Here is a 24,779-nt window from a genome sequence, read left to right as displayed (position 1 = left end):
AAATATATTTACTCTGCATAGAATAATATATATATATGTAAACACACACACACACACACATACTAGTGAATAAAAAATCCATAATCACTTTGTGCCATTCTGAAGTCTGTGGTTTTGTCTTGAAAACAATACTTTTATTGTCTTAAAATTTTTGCATCGGCATTTTGCAGGGTTTTTTTTTTTTTGTATAATTATAACACAAATGCTGATTAGATAAAAATGCACCATAATTATGGCACTAGCAATGCCAGCTGTATGTTTGATCCACTGAACAAAGACAGAACATAAAATAAGCACTGGCTCATCTTTTTTAGAAAAACTTCAATTAAAACACCATCATGACCCAATAACTCTAGTATAATGTACCTAGTCAACCCAGTGCCCTTCACCTTTCAACCAAACCAGCATCGTCTACTCTTCCTGATTCAGGAAATTCAGTTCTGGGTTCATTAAAAAGAGGCCTCTTAGAAAGAAGAAACTGAAAAAAAGCAGCTTAACACTTCAGTCCATGTCCCTTTTATGAGGTCATTCAGTACTTCACAGAGTCATGTGCTTCTCGGGTGCCTGCTTGTGTGCCAGGTACATGAAGAGGATGCTGGACAATGCACTAACTAGGAAGATCACATCAAACCAGCGATGATAGAAGTTGAACTGCAGCTCTCCCAGGACCTCTGTGACGATGGTACGGTACTCCAGAGGCATGCTCATACGCATGAGCAACACAGAGGACACAAAATACATCCCCTATAGACAAAAACAGCAAATTAATCACACAGTAATTGTCTTGTCATAAAATATAAAGATTAGAGCAATGCATTATGCTCAAGTATATTACCATGATCTGGGCCAGTACCAGCACTATTACATTAGATGACTTGCTGCTAGAGATGGCATAGAAAAACTGAAAAACAACAATATGATTTAAGAAGAGGATATTACTTGGTATTTAATATGTAATTATTTACGATTTTTTTCTATTCAGTTCAATTAAACATTGTGGCTCAATTTAGCACTCCTGAGACCATACAATATATACATATGTTACATATCTACATATTTTACCTTAGTAAGAGTGATTAAAAGGCCTCGGATTGAGGTGACGATGATGATTCCAACCAGGATAAAAGAAATGTGCTGAGACCAGAATTTTACCTGTGGAAAATAAGAATTTGAAAGCAGCCATTAACATACACATGCCTTAGAAATTATCCAAAGGACAAAGTGAGGTGTTTTCAATGAAAATAAACAAGGGAGAAAAACAATTATTTGAAATGTAAGGCTTTATCATGGAGGATTATAAACACACTCAAATGTAATAAGACAGTAGAGACGTCATCAGGCTGTAGACTGACTAATAAGTAACCGGAGCAGAGATAGATTGCTCCCTCACCTTTGTTCTTACTTGTTTAGTTTTTTTACATTTGACAACGTCCAACAGGACATTTTTTAATACTGTTGCACGTGTGTGAGTGTGTATGCGTTTTCTCTCACATCAAACTGGATTCCCAAGTAGTTGACTGTGATCTCAATCCCTCTCGTCACTGGGTCAGTCTTCCCCACACGGTCAAAGACTATGTTGATGGTGGCCTAAAGCAATATTGTTGGGTTAATGAATTAAATACACACATATTCCGTTTATATGTATTATAATATCGACCACTGACCACAAGAAATGCTCACCATGAATATCTTCCAAACACAATAGATGGAAAAGAAGTACCCCAAGAAGTTGAAGTATTTCCCTTGAAATGTCTTTGAGTATTCTATGCGTTCCTGATGACATAAAAAATACATTTCATGACAAATTTTCATACACATAATTTCTGCAACAATGCAATTTGCAAAAAACAAGGTCATGCTCATGGGTCATTTAAATCTCATGTCCAGTGATTAAAAAATTGAAAATCTTACGTATAAACAACAATAGGGTCTGCACATACTGTATAAGTTGTGCAGTTTGGCCTTCATAATATGATTTACGATGCACTCCATTTAATACTGCAATTATAGTTGCCTATAATTACAGGCATATTTTACCTTGGTAGCCTGCAGGTCCACTGTCTCCAGGAAGAGTTGTCTACTGAGCTCCTCCAGAGCATCTACTTCATGCTGGATCAGAGACAGATCAGTTTTTATATCAAGGAAAGTCAATCACAATTTAGACCAAATCAGAGCATATCTCATCTGATTTTTTTGAACCGCCTTTTAACATTGTTTAATTATTTTATGAGAACTGTGATTTCAGATTAAAATCCTAAGTAATAGTATCTGAGCAAAAAGCAGCCATAATTTTATTTTAAGGTACTGAAATAGGTGATATTAAATGCAAGCATGAATCAATTTTAAAAAGCTTGAGAATATATTAAACATATACGAGCATACACTTCCATTTCATGATAACGGCAGTTACGTGACCCAGACCTTAGCAGAATCCGGTACCTTTTTTTCCTCTGAACATGACCAAGAACTACTGACTTTTACAGGAAGAGAGTGTTTAACTAAACACTAAAAACAACTTTTCTACAGTGAGTCAGCAAACTCAAATGACATCATGTTTAATCACAAAGAAATTGTTTTAAAAATGGTGAAACAGCAACCTTTTACGATCCTCAAGCTTGTGGACAGAAAAGTGCACAACATTTAAACACTCTGAAAGTTGCAAGATGAGTGTCAAAGGCAGAGACTATGACAAAGGATACTCTCAGTGCCTGGAGGAGAAGAAGTGACGCTCTTGAGCATCCCCCAGATTCCGGTCTGTTTGTTTTGGTCTTCTCCTCGCTGGTACATCTGCCTCCTGGTCATGGCAATTCTACGCATATGAGAGCATTAGCTAAAAATTCTGAGCAAGTGTTATTCAAAGAAAACCCTCAAGATACAGATTTCTCATACAAAGACATAATATTAAACTTAAATCCTCTCCAGCCTTCTATTTATAACTCACCTTTTCTTTTTACTGACAATCATGTCCATGGTCTGAAGCAACCGTCTCTCCAGAGCCAGGATGTCACTGTCTGTTACATTCCTATGAACACCAAAAAGCAACATAGGAGGAAAACATTATATTATTAGACGTATCAACGTATATGTAGAGATGTTTCCAATGTCACCTTCATGGAACTTCATATCTGCCCAGTTACCTTAGAAAATAAGACATGTATGTGTAGGGGCAGTTCACAGCACCAAATCCAGACAGCAGGGCCATCAGTGTGACCCCAATGACCCCGACACGACTGATGAGCTGCTCAATAGACAGAATACCTGAGGGGGAATGAGCACTATAATGTGAACGGGATCCCATACTGCTCTACCTTAATTGAGTATGTTAGGCTTTCTGAAATTAAAAAGTGCTGCTTCCTACCATGTTTTGGACTTAATATGGGAAAAGGGTCTCCAAGTTTCCAAAAGAAATACATAAAGGTAAACCAAACAACACATGCAAACAACAACCTCTGTCTCTGCACTGTAAAACACAAGATAATAAATAAATAAATAAATAAATAAATAAATAAATAAATAAACATACAGACAGACAGACAGACAAACAAATACTTATTACTACATGCATACCTAGGCAACCAAATTGCAACCTCCTTCATTTCACCTCAATTTCTCAAACTTTTAATATTTTTTACAATTTTGTACAATTTACCAATTATGATCAGGGTTATATTGTTACAGGTGCTGCAATTTGGAGCATAATCTTTGTTAGCTAACTGACAACGAATAACCAGACAGACCACTTTTCTGTTATTATCAGTGACCTGTTTTAATTTTTTTAATTTCCATTAGATGAAGTTTAACGTCTATACAATTTAACAATTTACACACAATCATGTTGGGTGAGAATACATGAAACATCTTGCACTCTTTTATTTTTGTAAAAACATTATAACATACTTACACAAACGTATGTTACTGACTACAAAGTAGCCGATGTAGAAAGGCACTACAAAGATTAGAACCAGCAGTATAACGTACAAATTTAGCTTCCAGTGAAAATATCTGGACCTTTAAAAATAAAACAGACAAAAACTTCACTGTAAATTCAAAACGCATGTAATGTATGGGATTTTTAGTCACTGCTAAGCCACTTACGTGCTGCTTAATGCTCCAAGGATTTCAAAGATGATGAGTTCAAACATTGTGCAAGAGAATGCAAATGTGATAGAGAAAACCACCTGCACCACATACTGTCGCACCTGGGAAAGACACAATGAGAGTTTCATATCTTAAATATTAGATAATCTATTACCAACTTTAATAGCAAGCTACTCATGAAATGAAATTTAAAAATTGCATTAAAAGGCAAGAAGATCCTGTAGTCCAAATTATGTGCACAGAAATAACAGTGGATGGGTTGTTTATAATTTGCAATTAAGCCGTTATCACGGGTCTGCGTGCATGGAGTTTGCATGTTCTCTCTGTGCTTAGTGGGTTTCCGCCGAGTACTCCGGTTTCCTCCCACAATCTACAGACATGCAGATTAGGCTAACTGCTCTTCCCAATTTGCCCATAGTGTGAGTTAATGAGTGTGTAAGTGTGTATGTGTTTGTGCCCTGCGACAGATTGTCACGCTGTCCAGGCTGTACCCCATGTCTCCTTGGAAAAGCTCAAGGCCACCCGCAAGCCTGTTTACAGGATAGTGTGGTATAGATGGTGAAAGAGTGATAATTAATTTATATTAGTCTTTAGAAAAGTTGTTCTTCTTTGAGAAATTCATGCAAAAATGTCAACTTGCAGGCAAACCCGTCCACCATGAATCATTTAGCAACAAAGCACAGATAAGCAACTGGTTCTAACAATACTGATGCCACAAACCTAAGGAGGAATGTAATGTAATGTATAACGTTACTTCATGTTGCTCTGCATGATTACCTCATAATCTTTAAATAATTGCCGCATAAAAAACAGCCAGCCAAATCCGAAAAACAGCACCTGCAAAGAAAAAAGCGAGCTACTATAACGCTACACCATTTTGTATAAATATTATTCAGTAGTTAGCTGTACAGAAGAGCCCGAGCACTCACCTGGGAAGTGAACATAATAACCGAATCCACAAAGAATGACATGCTGGCATATATTTCAAGTCTCGAACACCTTCATATAATAATTATATAAAATCTCCTATTTCTTTAGGAACTGTGAGTCATTCGTGAAACCGAAAAACTATTACGACAACCATGGTGTGTTTTATGATTCGCGTTGGGTATTACGCCTGCATCTCAGGCTCAATGATTAGTTTTCCGGCGCATATTGATGACATCATGAATCGCTTGTCGTCTGCAAGGCTTAATATTTCATGACTCTGTGGCTGTAACGCTAGAAGGCGCTCTCTCTCTCTCTCTCTCTCTCTCTGCAGTTTCGCCCCAAAACATGGATTGACTAATAAGTTGCCTTCATCTGTGAAATACAAAATATTGGCCCACATAAAGAGAAAAAAATTAACTTAAGGAGATTTAATTTTATTAAAATTGAATTGAAAAGCCGACAAACACATTTTTAAAAACTGGAACCAAAGAAAGCACCATCTCAACTTGAAATTCCTGCTTGTCACCCTTTCCTCGTTTGAGAGACGTCAAACCTACAGTACATGGCTGGTGGCTACTTAAAGGTCAAACACAGTAATCAATATTCATCAGAGGTGTGAGTATGTACTGTAGCTGTCTTTTGCAGACAAGCAGAGGATACCACTGAGCATGTGATGCAACTGACCCCACTCAACCCAACACTTGTATACAAATCAGTAATAAGTTGAATCACTAAGTCATGCAGTGATGGCATATATATTAATACAGTCATTTACATGATGTTTAGTAAGCAACACTATGGTTGATTTGGGGTTAAGTACAACAATTTACTTTCTGATTTACAATTGAAAAAAAAATTAAGGGCAATTTTTATGTAATTACATGAGAAATAAAGTTATTCCTACTGTTTAATTTTAGCTTGCCATTTAAATTTCACCTCTGTCTCAACATAGCCTCCGTTATTTTGAAAATGGTGATGTCATAACTAGCAGTCAATCACATTATCTGTGACTGAGAGCATCCATTTAGCAAAATAAAACTGTGTGCATGTACTATTAAAAACTATACACATTGCACAATGAGCCAAGAAATACTCTGTGGAAAAAAAAAAAAAACTGGACAAAGACTCAACTTAAATGACATTATCAGAGACTTTGCTGCAAGAAAAGTCTGGTGACTTGCATTTGGACATACACTAGTCAGCAATACATTACAAGGCGTAGAATAGTGCCTCAAATTAAGGTAATAATAAAAGTATTTTATTATTACGCCTTTATTAGACAGGCATACATGTGAGCAAGCTGATGTTTAAATTATTATTATCGTTGTTCCAGTAATTTCTTCAGTTAGTGTTTGATTTTTCTTCTTTTCTCTAACCATCATTCAATGGTTCATTTTTTGTTTTAAGGTAAATTAACAAATTTAACTTTAGTAGATTAATCTAAAATATGTTTTTCTTGATAAAAAAAACTTTGTGTTTTATTTTCATACTGAGTACATGTACGCAAAAGAGAGGAAGGCTGTATGGCTTTCTAAATTGTTGTTAGAGGCTAACAGTCAAACACCTCCACTACCACTCAAAAGTCACTTGCAAATTTCTTTATTTTTGTTCAGTGATTTATTTTCTACATTCTACAACAATACTGGGGATTTAAAAACAATGAAATAAGGTAATTATGTAACAACAACAACAACAACAGTTAGTTGTTATTTTAAGACACAGAGGTCAGCCTTTCTGTAATAGTTTTAGCAAGAACAGTATTGTCAAGTGCATTTGCAAAATCCGTCAAGCACCAAAATGAAACTGGTTCTCATGAAGGCCATCCCAGGAGGGCGAGACCAAAACCTACCTCTGCCACAGACCAGAAGTTCATTTAGAGTTATCAGCCTGAAAAATGACCAATTAACAGCACCTCAGATTAGAGGTACAGTATTATGAAGTCTTTACAGGGCATTAGTAGCAGGCACATCTCAATATTAACTGTTCAAAGGAGATTGATGCATTTTTTATACGCCTTTAGCATTCCTTTACAATGTAGAAAGAAATAAAGTTAGAAAGTGACCCCAAACTTTTGAACGGTGGTGTATATAAATGGCCCCTGCTGTAATACCCGTAAAGATAGGTAGATGGTAGGGGTTCTGGTGTAGGTGTTGATGAGGAGGACCTTTTTTACTGGCCCCAAGCCATTGGACTGTTGCTTATATTAACCCTTGTTGTATGTTTGGTTTAGCATTTAATTTAACCAATTCATGCTCACTACTAACCATAATTAGCTAGTGCTTTGATGGAAAACCACATCCATTTGTTATGTAGCTTCAACATTTATAGTATAGTTTTGCTGTACACCCATAAAGCTAAACAAGCTTTCATAATTAACAGTTTCTACTTACTTTTAGTAGTGTTGGAAAACAAGATTTGTCTAAAACGTGCCTTATGAGTACATGCCTAGATTAGTAATATAAGTTGACCTAGACTGTTCTTGTATTAGAATAATTATAAACAGTATGTGGTACTTTACGTGCTACTGAAGAGTAACTGCATATTATAGATAGTCATTTACACAGGATTGGAGCAGTTTAGGCAGGTTGTAATTTATTGTAAATTCTACTTGGGGTATTACAATAAAGTGCTGTACAACTTACCTTAAAAGAAATAACTGTAATAACTATCACATAAATAGTGCTTTACAGTATTTCATTGGTTGTCATTTTGCCAATTAGGAAAAAGGAAAGTGAAGCAAGGACATTCATAAAACTCAGCAGAAGTTGTAGTGGAGTGATAAATTTGATTAAAGTTAATTAAAATGGACGTCTGCAAACAACAAAGCAAAAACAAGCAGGAAAATTAAATCAAATAATTTGAAAGCTGTCCTCACACATCCCTTTACAAAGTGCCCCTATATTTATCATAAAGTATCTGTAAAAAAAAAATTACTTTCCAGAAAAAAATTTACTTGCTGAAGTACATTTCTGAATGTTTTCCACATAACTTTAAATAAACATTTGCCAAATTTATTGTTTTAATTTTTGCTAACTAATTATAATATTTGCTCACTAATTATTATTCTCAACTGTTGTTTTATTTGCACTATTTTTAATTGCTTTTAATGACGATATCTATTAATACTTTAGCTTTAGAACACATTATACACAACATATACTGTATATGGTGGATCTGGATCTCATTCATGCCTGGATTAGTTTAGCATAGTCAATTTACCTACCTTAATGAGGTGTGTGTGTGTGTATGGTAGGGGGTCTGAGATTGCAACACTACATAGTGCACCACTGTGAATTGGGACATTTACACATAACAAATTCTAGTACTAAACCAACCAGAGCAGTTCTCCTGGGTCCTCGAACATCATTGCTGGCTGCTAGGATGACTGCATTTCACACACCATCCTATATCTGTGGAGTGTAAATTGCTGTGGCTTTTTGGGATGCTTCCTAGTCGAAAGAGAACTGTCTGAGTTTTCTGTCATTTACACAAGACTGAGTAGGTGTCTAGGGAGTACTTACACTGTGTGTACGATTGTATTGGCTGTGTTGAGAATATAGGAAAGGGCAGTACCCAGCACATAGAAAAGAGTTTGATATATATTTTTCTGTGCAGCTCAAACTGCAACACCACAGTATAAGGATATACAATCAGTTGTTCCAATAGACGCCCAGATTAAAAATATGGGTTTTATGCAGCCTGCATTTTATGAGACAATCTGTTGGCTGCTCAGAATGTAACAGATGTTTACTGCACAAGGCTTCATATTAAAATTTGTTTCTAACTGTTTGTATCTGTTCTTGTGCCATTTTTAGAGTTATATGTGTTAATACTACATTATTTACAGGAACTCCACCTAAAGACACAAAGAGGAAACATGGTACTGAGAGGAAACATTTAGAGGAAGAAAATGGGTTTGGAAATGCCAGATAAATGTTCAAGACACAGAACAAGACAAGACAGGATTAGGGAAGGTAGCATTAAATTTTTTATAAGTAAGAGTCGACTGGAAAATCAACTTTTAGAAGCCAGGTACTGTAGATGAGTTGTTGAAGAACATAGCCTACTGGATTCCAACTGCCATTGGCACTGTACATCTTTCTTTACATTCGTTTGCTTTTACACTAGCTCTATCTTTTATAGTAAATTATATTACATTTGGTGACACCAACAAAAAAAAGCTTTTTTCAACGGTAAGTGCTGGTGTTCATAGAGGACAATCAAGACTATATTGAAAAGACATTTTTTTATATGTTATGTTGAAAAAGAAATCGTCAGTCAACAAACCATCTGGAGATATAGTCATTGTTTCTCTGGCAGTTACTTACAAACTTGGGTTGCCAACTTGACAACTGTTTGTGTATGATGTTCTACACAAGAAAAAATTGCCAACTTTAGAGGAATTACCTGCCCACAGTTAATTTCAATAAACTGGTGCGTAACCTAAATTTGGATACATACTGTATGACTTTCCTAGTGTAAATACCGACCTAAGCTTTTGACATAAGTAACTCATGCTGGATGTTTCTCTAAATTTATACAGAATATATGTTTCATGATAGACTTCCTGAGCAAAAACAGTAATCAGTTGGATGTAAACAAGCAGATACTTAAAAAGATCATTTGATTGGATAATTACTGTAGTTATTAATAAGCTCCAGCTGGCAACAGTTCTTTTAACTCTGAGCCAATAAGTACTGTAGCTTCTTATATCTTAATCACTTACAGTATGTCAGAAGATACACTCACCTAAAGGATTATTAGGAACACCATACTAATACGGTGTTTGACCCCCTTTCGCCTTCAGAACTGCCTTAATTCTACATGGCATTGAGTCAACAAGGTGCTGAAAGCATTCTTGAGAAATGTTGGCCCATATTAATAGGATAGCATCTTGCAGTTGATGGAGATTTGTGGGATGCACATCCAGGGCACAAAGCTCCCGTTCCACCACATCCCAAAGATGCTCTACTGGGTTGAGATCTGGTGACTGTGGGGGCCATTTTAGTACAGTGAACTTATTGTCATGTTGAAGAAACCAATTTGAAATGATTCGAGCTTTGTGACATGGTGCATTATCCTGCTGGAAGTAGCCATCAGAGGATGGGTACATGGTGGTCATAAAGGGATGGACATGGTAAGAAACAATGCTCAGGTAGCCCATGGCATTTAAACGATGCTCAATCAACAACATTTTTCCAGTCTTCAACTGTCCAATTTTGGTGAGCTCGTGCAAATTGGAGCCTCTTTTTCCTGTTTGTAGTGGAGATGAGTGGTAGCCAGTGGGGTCTTCTGCTGTTGTAGCCCATCCGCCTCAAGGTTGTGCGAGTTATGGCTTCACAAATGCTTAGCTGCATACTTCGGTTGTAACGAGTGGTTATTTCCAGGACCAGGACCACACCCCTAAATGCATTGAAGCAACTGCCATGTGATTGGTTGATTAGGTAATTGCATTAATGAGAAATTAAACAGGTGTTCCTAATAATCCTTTAGGTGAGTGTATATACTATGTATGGAGGACTAAACATGACATAATTATAAATAAATAAATGTGTGAATAAATAAGTAAATATAGAAATAAATAAATACATAAATAAATAAATGTCTGAATAAATAAGTAAATATAGAAATAAATAAATAGAATGGAAAGCCATGGAAAATTGCTAAATATATTCCTACTTTTGTTTATTAACGTATGTCTTCATTTATTTATTTCAGAATTTCCACATTGCTTCATTTATTTATTTCTGCATTTTCACATTTCTACATTTATTTATTTCTGCATTTCCACATTTATTTATTTCTGCATTTCCACATTTCTACATTTTTTTGTCTCTGTATGCTGATAAGGTAGGCGGTCCCAACCTTAGTCTGAAATTACTTGTAGTGGGATAAAACTGTCTAATGCATTATTAAAACCTAGAGAGATGGTCAGGAAAAACAATGACCACAATTAGATATCACCTGACAACAATGCAGAGATTTATTGCACTTAAAATGTAAAAAAAAAAAAAAAGAATAGAATTAGAAGCATTATGAATAATGTTTTCACATGACTTGCTCACCAAAGTGTCCTGACCTGAGCCTCATTAAAGGTGTTTAGAGTTTGAGAACAATTTATAGGGTGATGTGACTCTCCCGTCATCAATACAAGATCTCAATTTAAGCAAATGTTGTGATGTTAAAACAGATTGTGAAAATAATGCCAACAATGAAAAAGTAAAATATATCGACAAAATATTAGTGTGTGATAAACTTATCCAGTGTTCTCTGTACAACTCTTGGCATGTTTTTGTTTGCCTGTAAGATACAAGAAACGGTGATTCTGATTATGTGACTTTGTCCATGAGATTTTTTTTGTGGAGGAAGAAGCTGTCACAACCACTCTCACTCAGAATCCTCTTCTGTGAAAGCTAAATGAAACCTTTCTCAAATGAGGGCTCTTCAAAAGCAAATCCAAATGAGCACACTTTAGAAATGAGAACATTAACATATCTTTCTTTTTATATGTAACGGATGTTTAGAAGTTTAGAAGCTTGAAGACATGCATATTTTTTTTATATTATATCTTCTAAAAAGGATCAAGGTGGCACGGTGGCGTTGTGGTTTGCATTATGGCCTCTCACCTCCAAGGTCAAGGGTTCGATTTCTGCCTCTGTATGCATGCAGTTTGTACGTTCTCCCCATGCTTGGTACGTTTCCTCTATGCCCTCCTGTTTCCTCTCACAGTCCAAAGACATGTAGATTAGGTTAATTGGCATTCCCAAATTGCCAGTAGTGTGTGTGTGCCCTGTGATGGACTGGCACTCTTTCCATGCCATCTTGTGCCTCTAAGTCTTCTGGGATAGGCTCCAGGCCTACACAGGATGAGCGGAATAGACAATGAATGAATAAATGAAACCAGGCTCACTGGCTTAAATTAAACTAAAAGCAGTTTCCATAGAAGGCAAATTAGCCTTATGAAATTAAACATGAGGTGCAATTATTTGGGTCACAGACTAGTACATTGAAAATAACATGCAGTGTAATTCAGAACAGTTTATTCCTGCTGCATAGTCGTTTTGGTAAAAACAACTACACAGTAAAATCTCTAGTGTTAATGTAACACCTTCACAGTTTACTTGAATCCAACTGGACTCATATAAACACTGCTGTGTGTTTATTCATCTCTTGGGAATTTGCTGTGTATAAAAGCCTGTTGGGATTCTAGACACTTCTGCTGTGTTGAAGCACCCAGAAAAAGAATAGATTGACCTATGCTTTAATTAATAAATCAACATTATGCAATATCAGAGGAATTGCATCAATCCCATTGCCATTTAACTGGCTGTTCTATGTCTGTTTGTATCTGTGTAATCAAGTAATCCAGACACTCAGTATATGTATGTTTCCAGTCTGTGTCTCTCTGCCATTTTCCACTTGCACAATTTTCCTGCCAGATGTTTACCACACAAGTTTTTATTGTGTGTTGCTTTGCAGAATCTTGTGTTGGCAGACTTTGTCAAAAACTTCTGCATCTAATTAAAATTCAATGCTGTGTTCAAAAAATACAAGGGGAAAAATAAAAACATCCACATCTAATTCCAAAAGGGCATGATCACTTTTTGTTCGTACGTTTTAAAATGGCATTAATATGCATCCTGGGTTGTGGTCAGTGATGTTGTACCTAGTTCAGGGATAATTAACCAAAGACACAAAGATCACTCCCGAGACCAGGGATGTTGAGGCCAAGAGACTTTATTCTTTTGCAGTTTCTTTGCAGAGGAAAAGCTCTCATCTCTTCTAAGACTGCTTATACAGTGCAATCAACTGAATTTACCACAGGTGGAGAAACATCTCAAGGATGATCAGGAGAAACAGGATGCGCCTGAGCTCAATTTTGCAAAGGCTATGATTACTTACAGTATGTACATGTGCTTTCTCAAAAAAAATTTTTTCAATAAATTTGCAAAAATCTCAAGTAAACTTTTTTCATGTTGTCATTATGGGGTGTTGTGTGTAGAATTCTGATGAAAAAAAATAATTTAATCCATTACATAACAAAATGTGGAAAAAGGGGTGCTCTATGTGAATACTTTCAAGATGCACTGTATATATGGTACGTTTACATGACACTTCTTCAACATCCTGTTCCCACCAACACAATACAAGACATAATGCTTCAATAAATTGGTTAACTCATTCCAGCAAGACACAATGCTCTCATACTGTACATGTTCATCCTATGGCTTAAGGAACCATCACTCACTTAATTGGACAGCTTGTCCATGCGCTCCCATCCTACAGCAGGTTGCATCTTCTCTGTAGAGTCATACTGAGGTCCTGGTGGCCCAGCACTTTCAAGTCATTAGTCTCTTTACTGGGTACAATGAAAGATTTGGCACTATATTGTTCCCTACATATATAATATTGCAGATTAAACATTATCTGTTATTTGTAGCTTGTAAAGATTATTAAAAAGTATACACACTTTGATGTATACATAGTACCAGTCAAATGTCTAGACACATCTTCTAATTTAAAGTTGTTGTTGTTTCTTTTTTTTATTTAACAGCAACTCAGTTTAGAGATGAACAGTAGAACTCTTTAATATATAGTTAAAATTAAGTGTATTATATGGAAGTACATTTTAAATGAATACATTTAAAATCCCACTTAAGTTAACTGTAAAGGAAAACATTTATCAATATGTGTTTATAAATATAATATTCAAATAAGTAAATATTTAGTGGATAATTACTGCAATGATTAATATGTTTCAACTGGCAACAAGCTATGTGATGCAGTAAGTAGCTTCTGATTTCTTAAACAACCAGGTCAGAAGACATATCCTGTGGTTGTTGCAAAGATGTTACTGTATTTCAGAAGAATCTAATTATTTTTTCTGTATCAAGCAAAGAAAACAACTGAAGACAAGGAGAAACTACTAAAACTGTGTTAAAAACTGTCTAATGCATTATCAAAACCTATAAATGTAGTCCTGATGTGTCAACTTTGTGCAAGAAATGTGGTCAGAAAAGATAAAGAATTACCTTTAATAGGCATCAACTGTACTTGGTTAATGGACTGTGAATCATTGAAAAAAGGTCATTTGGTCTGATGAGACCCTGTTTCAGAATGATGGACGCATCAGGGCAAGAGTGGGAAAGAAAACAAAGACTAAGACTTGTAACTCTATGCAGATAAAAAGTTAATTTAGAGTTACCAACCTCAGAAATAGCTCATTTACAGCACCTCAGATTGGAGCGAGTATAAGGCTTTACAGAGCTTAAACTGTTTGAAGGAGATTATTGCATGTTTTGGATGCATTTAGCATTGTTTTACAATGTAGAAATAAATGAAAATCAGGAAAGACCATAGGATTCGACTGTGTGTTGTCCAAACTGGTTGTTTGACATGTAGTTTACGTTATATTGTGTGTTCAAAAGGATGTTGAATGTCCTATTTTTTCCCCCAAAGGCTAGTTGTATGTTGAACTTTCTACTCTGAACTACTCTCTTTACTGTAGCAAATATGTGATGTTTCTTTAAATATTTAAATATTTACTGTGGGTGTTAGTGCACATTATAATCCTGTTAACTGTCTTTACACTTTACAGGTGGATGTGAACTCTGATGTAGCCCTCAGTTTATCATCTGGGTATGTTTGTGTGGTAGGTTGCATCCTAGATCAGAATCAGAAATAGGAAACTGAAACAGCATCCTATTTATTTGTTATATTTAATATATGGAGAAGAGATCTCCATATCTATGACTCTATGTTCCTGCACATTATGTAAGTAATTGAAAAAAAGCTGATAAGTGTACAGTTGTAAAGGGCAGCTTTTGATCATTTAGATCTTAAGTGTAAGAAACCTGGTTTAAGACGTTTTAACATAAGAATTTCCTTGACTAGAACTGTATGAATGCTTACTCTAGTTTGCTCAACTCATCCTTAAACAGATTTTGATAGTGAATAATGGTACTGTATGCTATCCTGTAAAACTATATACTTTATGGTGAGCTGATGTTCATGTCTAAAAATAAGTCTTATCATGGTAGATAACTCATCATCATCAACATCGTCATCTGCCTGCCGCAGATAAGACTACCAATCCAAATGATAAAAAGTCACTGGCTAAATTTTAGTCCTACAGATCTTTCTGACCACACGATAAGATACCAGATAATGGTAAATGTTTAGAAACCTAAGTCATTCGATTATTATTAGTCATTACATATTGCCAATTTTAATCAAGCCTTAGCTGTCCTTACAAAACCTTACATAAAATTGGTGATATTTACAGTTCTCATCAGGTAATATAACTAAGGTATATGTATCAGGTAAATATCACACAAAAGGGCGTGTTGTTGTGCTGGATATTAGCATGGCTGTGATGCAGACACATAGGAACAAGTATGCTGCCAGAATATGTTTGGTCCATATGATTAAAGCCCAGGCAACATACACTCATTTTAAAGGCTTATTCTGCTAGCTTGCTATACTACTGTATATCATGTACAAATGAGGTAGCTTACAGTCACTACACAGGCATCAGTGCTACATTACAATAATGATGCTTACTGATTTTTGTTTGATACACAAGAGACAAAGGACAACAAAAAACAAAACAATGAACACACTTACAGTAACAAGTCCAATAAGTGCATTTTTAATTATAAGTACTTTATTGCATACTTTGACCTAGAACCATAATTTTGCACAACTTGAGTTTGCATGTTCTCCCCGTGCTGGGTGTGTTTCCTCCAAGTACTCCGGTTTCCTCCCACAGTCTACAGACATTAAGATTAGGCTAAATGCCATTCCCAAATTGCCCATAGTGTGAATGAGCGTGTGAGTGTGTGTATGCGTGTGTGTACAGTATGTGTGAGATGTATTGGCACCCTATCCAGGGTGTACCCTCTCTGGTATCCTATGTCTTCTGGAATAGGGTCCAGGCACACCACGACCCTGTAAACAGAATAAAACAGTATAGACGATGAGTGAGCAAGCATAATTTTAATTTATTATTATTATATGAGTCATTAACGAAGGGGAGGTAAACATTAAATTTCATTGTACTCCACTATATAATGAAATTCAATTCACTATAAGCCTATAACTAGAGTAAGTCTGTCTAACCTTCCTAAAGGTAAGGTCCATCCCTGACTACTAGGCCTAGTAAACTAATAAAGACCATTTCCAACCTAACATTGTTTATTAATTATATTTGATATACTAATATTTTAGCTGGCAAGGTGGCTTAATAGTTAGCATTGTTGCTTTGCACCTCCAAGGTCCCGGGTCGATTTTCCACAAGGTTAGATTGCCGTCTCTGTGTAAATGGAGTTTGCATGTACATGACACTTTTATACGTCACTTATCATGCATATTTGCACAGCCATTGCCACTTTAAAACACTTTAAAATTTTTATATATTTTTCCCTTCCCCCCTATATTCCTATATTTCTATATTTTGTAAAATTTAATATGCCCTTATTTGTACACTTTGTTTATTTTACTAGTTACATTTATTTTCTTTCGTATTTCATTTCTTTTTATTAATATTTATTTCTTATACATATAGTTTTTATTTTCTTTTTAAGGTCACCGGCGGTCGTACAAGCATTTCACTGCATATCGTACTGTGTATAACTGTGTATGTGACAAATAAAATTTGAATTTGAATTTGATGTTCTCCCCGTGCTTGGTTGGTTTCTTCCGGGTACTCAAGTTTCCTCCCACAGTCCAAAGATATGCAGATTAAGCTGGCGTTCACAAAGTGTGTGTATGTGTGTGTGCCCTGGGATGGATTGGCACCATGTCCGCCTTGTGATATATTGGCACCCTATCCACCCTGTTATAGATGATGAGATGAAAGTGAAACTTATATATTAATTTATCTATAAAATATTTTACTGCGTCATTGTTTAGTGGTAGTAGGGTATACTGTAACCCTAATTACTTATCTAGGCTAAACCTAGAGATCATTCTGCTGTTGACAGGAATACTTGTATCTATAATATGATAATCAATATTGTTATTGAATGCTTGAGGAGAGTGAGGTAACCAGTGTCTGCACCATCCACTTTAACCAACCGTTCCCCAACCCCATCCCCAGAAGTGGGCCAAACCCAAGCCAAATCCCTGTGTTGTTTTTTTGTCGCAGCCTGCCCCCTTATTCACCATAGCAAGGTAAACACAAGGGGTACTGTATGTACGTTGTCTGTTCATAAAATTAAAAAGTGATAATTTTATGGCCAGCAGTAGCTCTGAGGGATGTATTTCAACCACGTCAGTAGGAAAAATGTGAGGAAATATCTAGTATGTACATACGCCTCTAGCTGTGATATATTTGTTTAATGCTGTGAAAAGCGAGTTAGTGAGATCATCTACCCTCCTTTCCAGAGCAGTTTCACTTGCTTTAAAAGAGACAGCCCATAACCGCCATGAAGTAGGTTGTATCCATGGTAACAGAAGCAGTGACTGACATCACTGTGTGTGTGTGTGTGTGTGTGTGGTGAGCAAGTCCAACAGAGAGACTGGAATGCCAATAAGCAGTGCCTGAGGAGAAGGCTAAAATGTGTGTAAGTAGAGTAGCTCGTGAGGTGGAGCCAGTGTGTCGTTTGTGTGTATTTGTGTGTGTACACAGTGTGGTATAAGATGTTTAGCAATTTAAAAAATGCTAGATATAATATGTTATATTTCATGCTTAAATGCTACTGCAACCACATTGACATATGTCTAAATATTAAGGGACCAGTGGTTTGGGATGTGCTCCATATAGATACTCTGCTCCTGCTGGTATTGTGAGAAGTGAAGAAGTTTAAAAAACAGTATCAACGGTCCAAAACAAGTCCCAAACCAGGCAAGGGTCAAAAACCCCAAAGTTCCCTAAGGTTGATTCAAGAAGTACTCAAATAAACAGACATAGTTTTAACTTGAGCTCAGCATTAAATTACAAAGCACAAAACTAGAAAATCAGCATACAGAATGTGAAATGAGAAAGTGGAAAAGTAGACAGGAAATTGGGTCAGAGGTCATGCTAGCACCTGGTTGGTCAGTTTGGATTGAAATGAACAAATCTTTCTGATAAATTAGCATGAGCTTGTTAGATTAGCACTATAAGCAAGACAGATATTTGGTTACCCCAAGGTTATATGCAGTGAACGAAAGTGAGATCTCAGAGATCACAATACCCTGGCATGGGTCTGAATCACCTGAGATGAACAGCAGTTTGGTTGTGCTGGGATTAATTTTCAACTGATGCGCTGCCAGACATGCAGAGTTCTGGGCAGAGAGAAAAGTATCTGGGGGAGGAGAGAAGAGGATGAGTTGAGAGTCTTCCATGTAGCAGTGGCATGAAAACTCATGTGTGGAGTTGTTAGTTCTTGTTGCATGGTTGTCTGCTTGAGTATTCATTTGAATGCAAACACACGGTTAGGGCTAAGTATTCCATTTGGGGAAATGTCCCACTCAGCAAAGTTTCTTCCGGTTTTACCAGGTAAAACACTTCATTGGTGAGAATAAAATAAATGGATGGATAGATGGATACATACATACACACACACACACACACACACACTGTACATACATACATACATACATACATACATACTGCCTTCCTTCATTCCTTCCTTCCTTCATTGATGTGGAAGGAAATTCCAGATAATCAGCAGCAATATAGAAAGTAGCACAAAGATAGATTGTAGACATGATTGCACACTGTACATCTTACACATATTAACAGCAAATGTGAGAACTGACCAAAAGTTATTTTGTGCAAGATTGCAATGCAAAATTGGATCACAAAGCACAGAATGTACAAGGATTGCAGTGTAGGATGGCGGTGCAAGCTCTCTATGTCAACCATATCGTGTGTAGTACCATAGTATTGATTTGAATCTATTAGTGGGTCAGTGGTTGCTTTGCTGCTGCTGGAGTTAATTCATCAGTGCTGATAACAAATGCTAAGTGTAGAAAGTGTAACTGACAGAACAGATCACAACCATGTCTGTGAAAGTGTGTGTGTGTGTGTGTGTGTGTGTGTGTGTAGTCATAAAATATGCATGCTCCAATCATTAACCCTACTCTGCTCTGCTGCTTGTAGTGGGCAAGCAAATGGCGATAAGATGTTCTTTCCTGTTTGACTCACTAACCAGACCCACAGCATCTGTAACAGCACAGGCAGGAAACAAGTGAAAATGTCAGTGTTGCACTAATAAGAAACAAATATTAAATAGCTGATTGTGGATGTCAGAGATAAAAGCCTTTTTGTGTTCAGCCAGTGCAAGAAAGTATGTCTGCAGTGTGCACCCAGGCAAAATGCCTGCAAATTATCATGAAAGGGTTTATTGTGTGTGTGTGTGTGTGTGTGTGTGTGTGTGATTATGTAGCTTCTGAATTCCTCTAAAAGATAGGGAGGAACAGAACCGTGTTTGATGAATGGTGGACCATTAAATGTAAAAGTGTAGTGTTTAAAGATGTGATTATGAGCCTCAGAGGTTAAGCCTGGTCATCCTTGACTGTCACTGCAGGATAGAGATAGAAAGAGGGAAAGATTTGGGTTGGTCTCTTCTTAATCTTAAGTGCCTACAAATTCTTGGAAATCATGAACTGTAGTTAGGCCTATGAAGTTCAACAATGTACAGGATGTTTTAGTCTGAAAAATCTCTTAAAGATCCCAAATTTGACTATTTCTTTACCAATTTAGCATAGAGCTTGGTAGTGTTAATTTCATAAAGAAAAATAATGATACATTTTTTTTGTTGATGACCTTTTTTCCAGTGACTAAGATGAAATGATGAAGAGACATCATGGATATCAGTGAACAGTGACGTGATCAGCATGTGATATTGTTGATGAAAAAGCAAGACCAAAACGTGGTTAAAAAATAAAAACCAATAAAACATCTGTCTTTATTTTCGTCAACATATAATTTTCGCCACAATCTGCTGCTTTATCCTTTATGGCAAGAGCAGTATGTCCCGGATCAAGGTGTGCGGCATACGTACTGTATCATACAGAATGTTACAAGCTCAGTCATCTTTAACTCTTCGTTATCACAGCAGTATTACTCGGACAAAAGAGAAGAGCCGATATTTGGGCCCATTTTCTTCATATTGAACCAGAGAAAAAAAGCTGATGTGTAGTAATATCGGAGGGGAAAAAGTGTGGGTACAGGTGGGTTGAGATTTATTTTATTTTAACTTAAACCGTTGCCAAACACATTAAGCTAATAGGTTAGCAAATGATTGATCTATCCCTATAACAGTCCAAGTGTGTAAATTTATATAAAAAGGTTCAAACACTGTATTGTCCATACTGCTCCTATTGTTTTATAGTTTTGGATAGACTAGATTGACTGTAGGGTTAATTAATAATAATCTTATTGCTAAAATGTTAAGTTTTAAAAAAAATAAAACTAGACTAAAATACTTAAGGGTTTCTCTGACTGAAACTAGACTATGTCCTAGTCTACTACTAAATGTCCATATTTTTAATCGACTAAACGTGACTAATGAGAAATAGGATAAAATTGATTAAATATGATAAAAACTAACAGAAACATTCATCCCGGGACTAAGACTAACACTAAAATTGAAAATAGCTGACAAAATTAACACTAAGTCTCAGAGGTCCTCCAAAGTGTGTCTGTTAATGTTCCAGCTGAAATAACCCTTGGATAATGTATTTTTATTCTTACCTCCTTGTGTTTTACTTTCTACTGAAGATATAATTTGAGTGTCTACACCCCCTCTTATATGAGGTCACATTGGGGGGAAATCTTACTAGTTGTTAAACCCCAATACAAAAATGAAAAATGGCAACACACGCATACACAACGCAAAAATTGCATAATTATAATTTTTGCTATCAGCACACCCCATCTCGTTATATTCCTACTTAATGAGGATAAAAACTAATTGTCTCTGACATTAAAAAAAAAAGGAGTTGAATATTTTTACAGACAGCGTAACTATAAAAGGGTAAAATGTATGGTACAGTGGAACCTCGGATTACGAGCTTAATTCGTTCCGGAAGTTGGCTCGTATTCCAAAACACTCGTAAACCAAATTTAATTTTCCCATAGGAAATAATGGAAACTTAAATTATTCGTTCTACAGCCCAAAAAAATAAATACATAAATATAACTAATACAAAATATAAAGTAAAAATAAAACAAATTAACCTGTACTTTACCTTAAAAAAATGTAAAATTAAACCCCGACAGATAAGGGTTTTCGTTTGTGCATGCAGAGTGTATGTGTGTAAAATGTGCGCGCGCGCACACACACACACACATTAACGGATAGACTGTTTTTAAAACCATTTAAAAATTAGCAAGGAACATTCCTAGTCACACTCACGTGAGCGCATACTAACAGGATCACTGCTGTAAAGTAAAACAACAACAACAACAACAAAAAAACAAATTAAACAGCTCCTCACCTTTGAAAACAGTCGCGACAGAGAGAAGTTTGTGTGTTTATTTGGCAACCTGAGAGGAGGGGGGATGAAGGGGGGCTCGCTCGCGTTTACGGTCCTATTCTCTCAGGTTGCCAAACAAACACACAAACTCTCTGCCTTACACAGACACAAACACACACACTCAAAAACACTGCAGGCACTAAGACCCAGCAGGGGAGACGATAGGTCTCGGCTTTACAGCTCCCCTTCTCTCAGGTTGCCAAATAAACACACAAACTCTTCTCTGTCGCGACTGTTTTCAAAGGTGAAGAGCTGTTTAATTTTTGTTGTTGTTGTTGTTACTTTACAGTAGTAATCCCGTTAATATGCACTCACGCGAGTGTGACTAGCGATGTTACTTGCTAATTTTTAAACGGTTTTAAAAACGGTCTCTCCGTTAATGTGTGTGTGTGTGTCTATTATACATCTCACACACACACACACACACACACATAGCGCGTGTGTGTATTCACCCAGCAGGAGAGACGATTACCTACAATTCTGCTGCAAGAGAGAGAAAAACCGTTGGCTTACTTGTGATGACGTAACGCTCGTTGTTAAAACAAGAAGCGCATTAAAACATGATACTCGGTGCTCGTTAACTAAGACAATGCTCGTTTTTCAAGTAAAAAATTATTAAAAATTGTTGCTCGTCTTGCAAAACACTCGTAAACCACGTTACTTGTAATCCGAGGTTCCACTGTACTTAATTTTTATTTAAAAAAATTTATGTGAGATAAGAAAATACAACATCAGGATTAGAAATAAGTTATGGGAAAATTTTATTACTTCTAGTACCAGCCATACAACATACTGATTATTTTTTCATAACACATGCTGCACCATATTTTATTCTTTACTTGTTCAGTAAAAAAAAAAAAAAAAAAAAAACTAAAAGCCACACTTTACACTACTTTCCATACAGTAGTTCTGTTGTAACTGTGCCAACAGATTTCTCATTCTCACTTAAATTTGCTGCACTGCCACCAGTCCAGTCATACCTCAGCAAGTGAGACCTAATTATACAAAATCTGTGTACCAGACTGGTAATTTATACAGTATTATCACACAATTGCATGTACATTTTTGTTCTGTCCCACACATAATAATCTACAAAACCAGTGACGCAAACTGGACAAAAGTATTTTACAGCTAGTCCAGATGGTCATATAACATTTATTAATATCACAAATAAGAATGTTTATTCTTCCTAATACTCAGGAGAACTGATATTTTTCAAGTCTGTCTTAAATAAATAATAAGGTGCATATACACTACCACTCCCTACCTGGGATCACTTTCTAGATCCATGATCGTTCCTGATTTTTATTTCTTTCTACATTGTAAAGCAATGCTGAAGGCGTAAAAAAATGTAATTACCTCTTTTGTGAAGTTAATGTTGAGATATATCTGCTACTCATTATCTTTAAAGCCTTCATAACAGCTCTAATCTGAGGTGCTGTTAATTGGCAATTTTTGAGGCAGTTTTTTTTTTAATGAACTTCTCCTCTGCAGCAGAGGGAAGTCTTGGCCTTTCTTTGATGGGAAGGTTCTCATGAGAGCCAGTGTTATCGTGGAGCTTGATGGGTTTCGCAAATGCACTTGACAATACTGTACCTGGAAGAACTATTAAAGAAAGATTGACCTCTGTGTCTTAAAATGACAACTGACTGTTGTTGTTGTTGTTGTTGTTACATAATAACCTAATTCCTTATATGTTATTTCATTGTTTTAAATGACAAGTATTGTTGTAGAATGTAGAAAATAAATCACTTAACAAAAAAAAAAAAAGAAATTTTATGAAAGTGATCTCAAACTTTTGAGTGGTAGTGTAAGTAAAGGACAATAGATCTTGGTTGTTATGAATGTTCCTACTCTGTACAGCTTTTTCTGCTATGTTTTAGGCTTACTCTGCATGGAGTTTGCATGTTCTCCTTGTGCTAGGTGGGTTTCCTCCCATACTTCAAAGACAAACAGATTAAAATTGCCTGTTGTGTGTGTCTGTCCAGGGTGTACCCCGCCTTGTTCCCAAAGTTTACTGGGATAGGCTTCAGTGCCCCCCTTGACACTGTAGAAGATGAGTGTTATAAGCTAAATGGATGAATGAATGAATGATTTTGCTTAGCATTTTTGTACTGGGTAAATGAATCGAGTAAATTAATCCAAACACAAAGTATACTGTAAATAAAAAGTTTAGTATATGCAAGTCTATAACCACTGATTAAAAAATAGTCAATGTTTCACTGTATAGTGTTAAGCACTACGTATCTCTGGAGTCGGCAGCCTACACTGGAATGACCTGCCTATTACTTTGGAGGTATTTCGGGACATTCGTGTTTGTAGGGTAGGAGAACAGGATTTGACCCTTGAATTAGACTACATATTCCATGGAAAGCACTAGGATCCTGCTAGACTTTAAGGACATTTATTCTACCCTAATAGCTTTATTAAACTGTGCAGTAAGTATGCTTAGGGTTAGAGTCCAACCTAGTAAAAAAAAAAAAGTGTAAATAGTTGGAGTGGCAACTAGGGGGCTGGGACTGGCATGCCGAACATATACATCATTAATGTGTGCCTGTATGATTAACAGGGTACATTATTCGGTCTGTCAAGGTGTCATGCACAGTCAATCCGCGACCGGCACTAGGACCCGAAAGTAATGCGGTCACAAACCAGAAGCACACCGCTCAGTCATTGAGTTCGCCCATGCTGCCTCGGATGCGTTCACCAATTCATGAGTACTCACTTTCTTGGTTTTGCTGTCGTATTGAGTGTGTGTTTATAGGACGTGGGTTAGATTGTGTCTTTCCCTTACTCCCCAGTCATGAGAGTCCCTAGACTAAACAATGTGATTATCCTGCCTATTTGTGTCACTCCGCTTTTGGGTTTACCATTCACACTACAAAGGGCTAACCGCTAAAGCTACGTTTTCTGGTCTTCTCGGGTTAGTTCTTGACAGAATGACTGAGCCTACCGCGGTGAACCCAGCAGATCATGCGTGCCTATGCGATGTGGTGGATCAGCATGCCATGCTTATCAATAAGCTAACCGGAGAGATCGCTACTCTGCGTTAGAGCGTCCAAGACGTCGCGGCCTTGCACTGCGAGGTTGCAGAGCTCCGGCGGGAGAACGCGGATATCCGCATGGCTATTGCCAGCACGGCTAGCCGGCCCCCTATTGCGGCGGCCGCAGCGGCACATCCCCAACCTCCCCCTTCTTTTGATGTCTTTCTTGCATTACCAGATAAATGGGATGGCACGGACGGGAAATGTAGTGTGTTTTTGACAGTGCTAGATGTGGTG

General features: G+C 36.6%; 1 protein-coding gene across 1 annotated transcript; it reads right to left on the bottom strand.

The window, feature by feature from the left end:
• Window positions 1-35: 35 nt before the first annotated feature.
• si:ch73-390b10.2 (Golgi pH regulator) lies at window positions 36-5,239 on the bottom strand. Its single transcript, XM_053497228.1, has 14 exons — window positions 5,028-5,239; window positions 4,876-4,935; window positions 4,096-4,199; window positions 3,902-4,008; window positions 3,359-3,460; window positions 3,138-3,258; window positions 2,942-3,022; window positions 2,700-2,809; window positions 2,038-2,126; window positions 1,681-1,773; window positions 1,492-1,587; window positions 1,063-1,152; window positions 836-901; window positions 36-744 (listed from the first exon to the last, which is right to left on the bottom strand). Exons 1-14 carry the CDS (start codon window positions 5,067-5,069, stop codon window positions 538-540), a joined length of 1,368 nt encoding a protein of 455 aa, XP_053353203.1. The 5' UTR covers window positions 5,070-5,239; the 3' UTR covers window positions 36-537.
• Window positions 5,240-24,779: the final 19,540 nt, after the last annotated feature.

This window comes from Clarias gariepinus, chromosome 5, assembly GCF_024256425.1.
Source record: "Clarias gariepinus isolate MV-2021 ecotype Netherlands chromosome 5, CGAR_prim_01v2, whole genome shotgun sequence".
NCBI lineage: Eukaryota > Metazoa > Chordata > Actinopteri > Siluriformes > Clariidae > Clarias > Clarias gariepinus.
Note: the sequence above shows the minus strand (reverse complement) of the source record. Positions and strands in the feature narration are given on the sequence as shown.

What these genes read in the sequence shown, in the direction of transcription:
- si:ch73-390b10.2 (XM_053497228.1), bottom strand. Translation starts at nt 5,069, where the DNA reads ATGTCATTCTTTGTGGATTCGGTTATTATGTTCACTTCCCAG. An exon ending in TTCTCCTCCAGGCACTGAGA is followed by an intron (nt 2,127 to 2,699) that starts GTATCCTTTGTC and finishes ATATAAAAACTG; the next exon opens with ATCTGTCTCTGATCCAGCAT. An exon ending in TTTTAATCACTCTTACTAAG is followed by an intron (nt 902 to 1,062) that starts GTAAAATATGTA and finishes GTTGTTTTTCAG; the next exon opens with TTTTTCTATGCCATCTCTAG.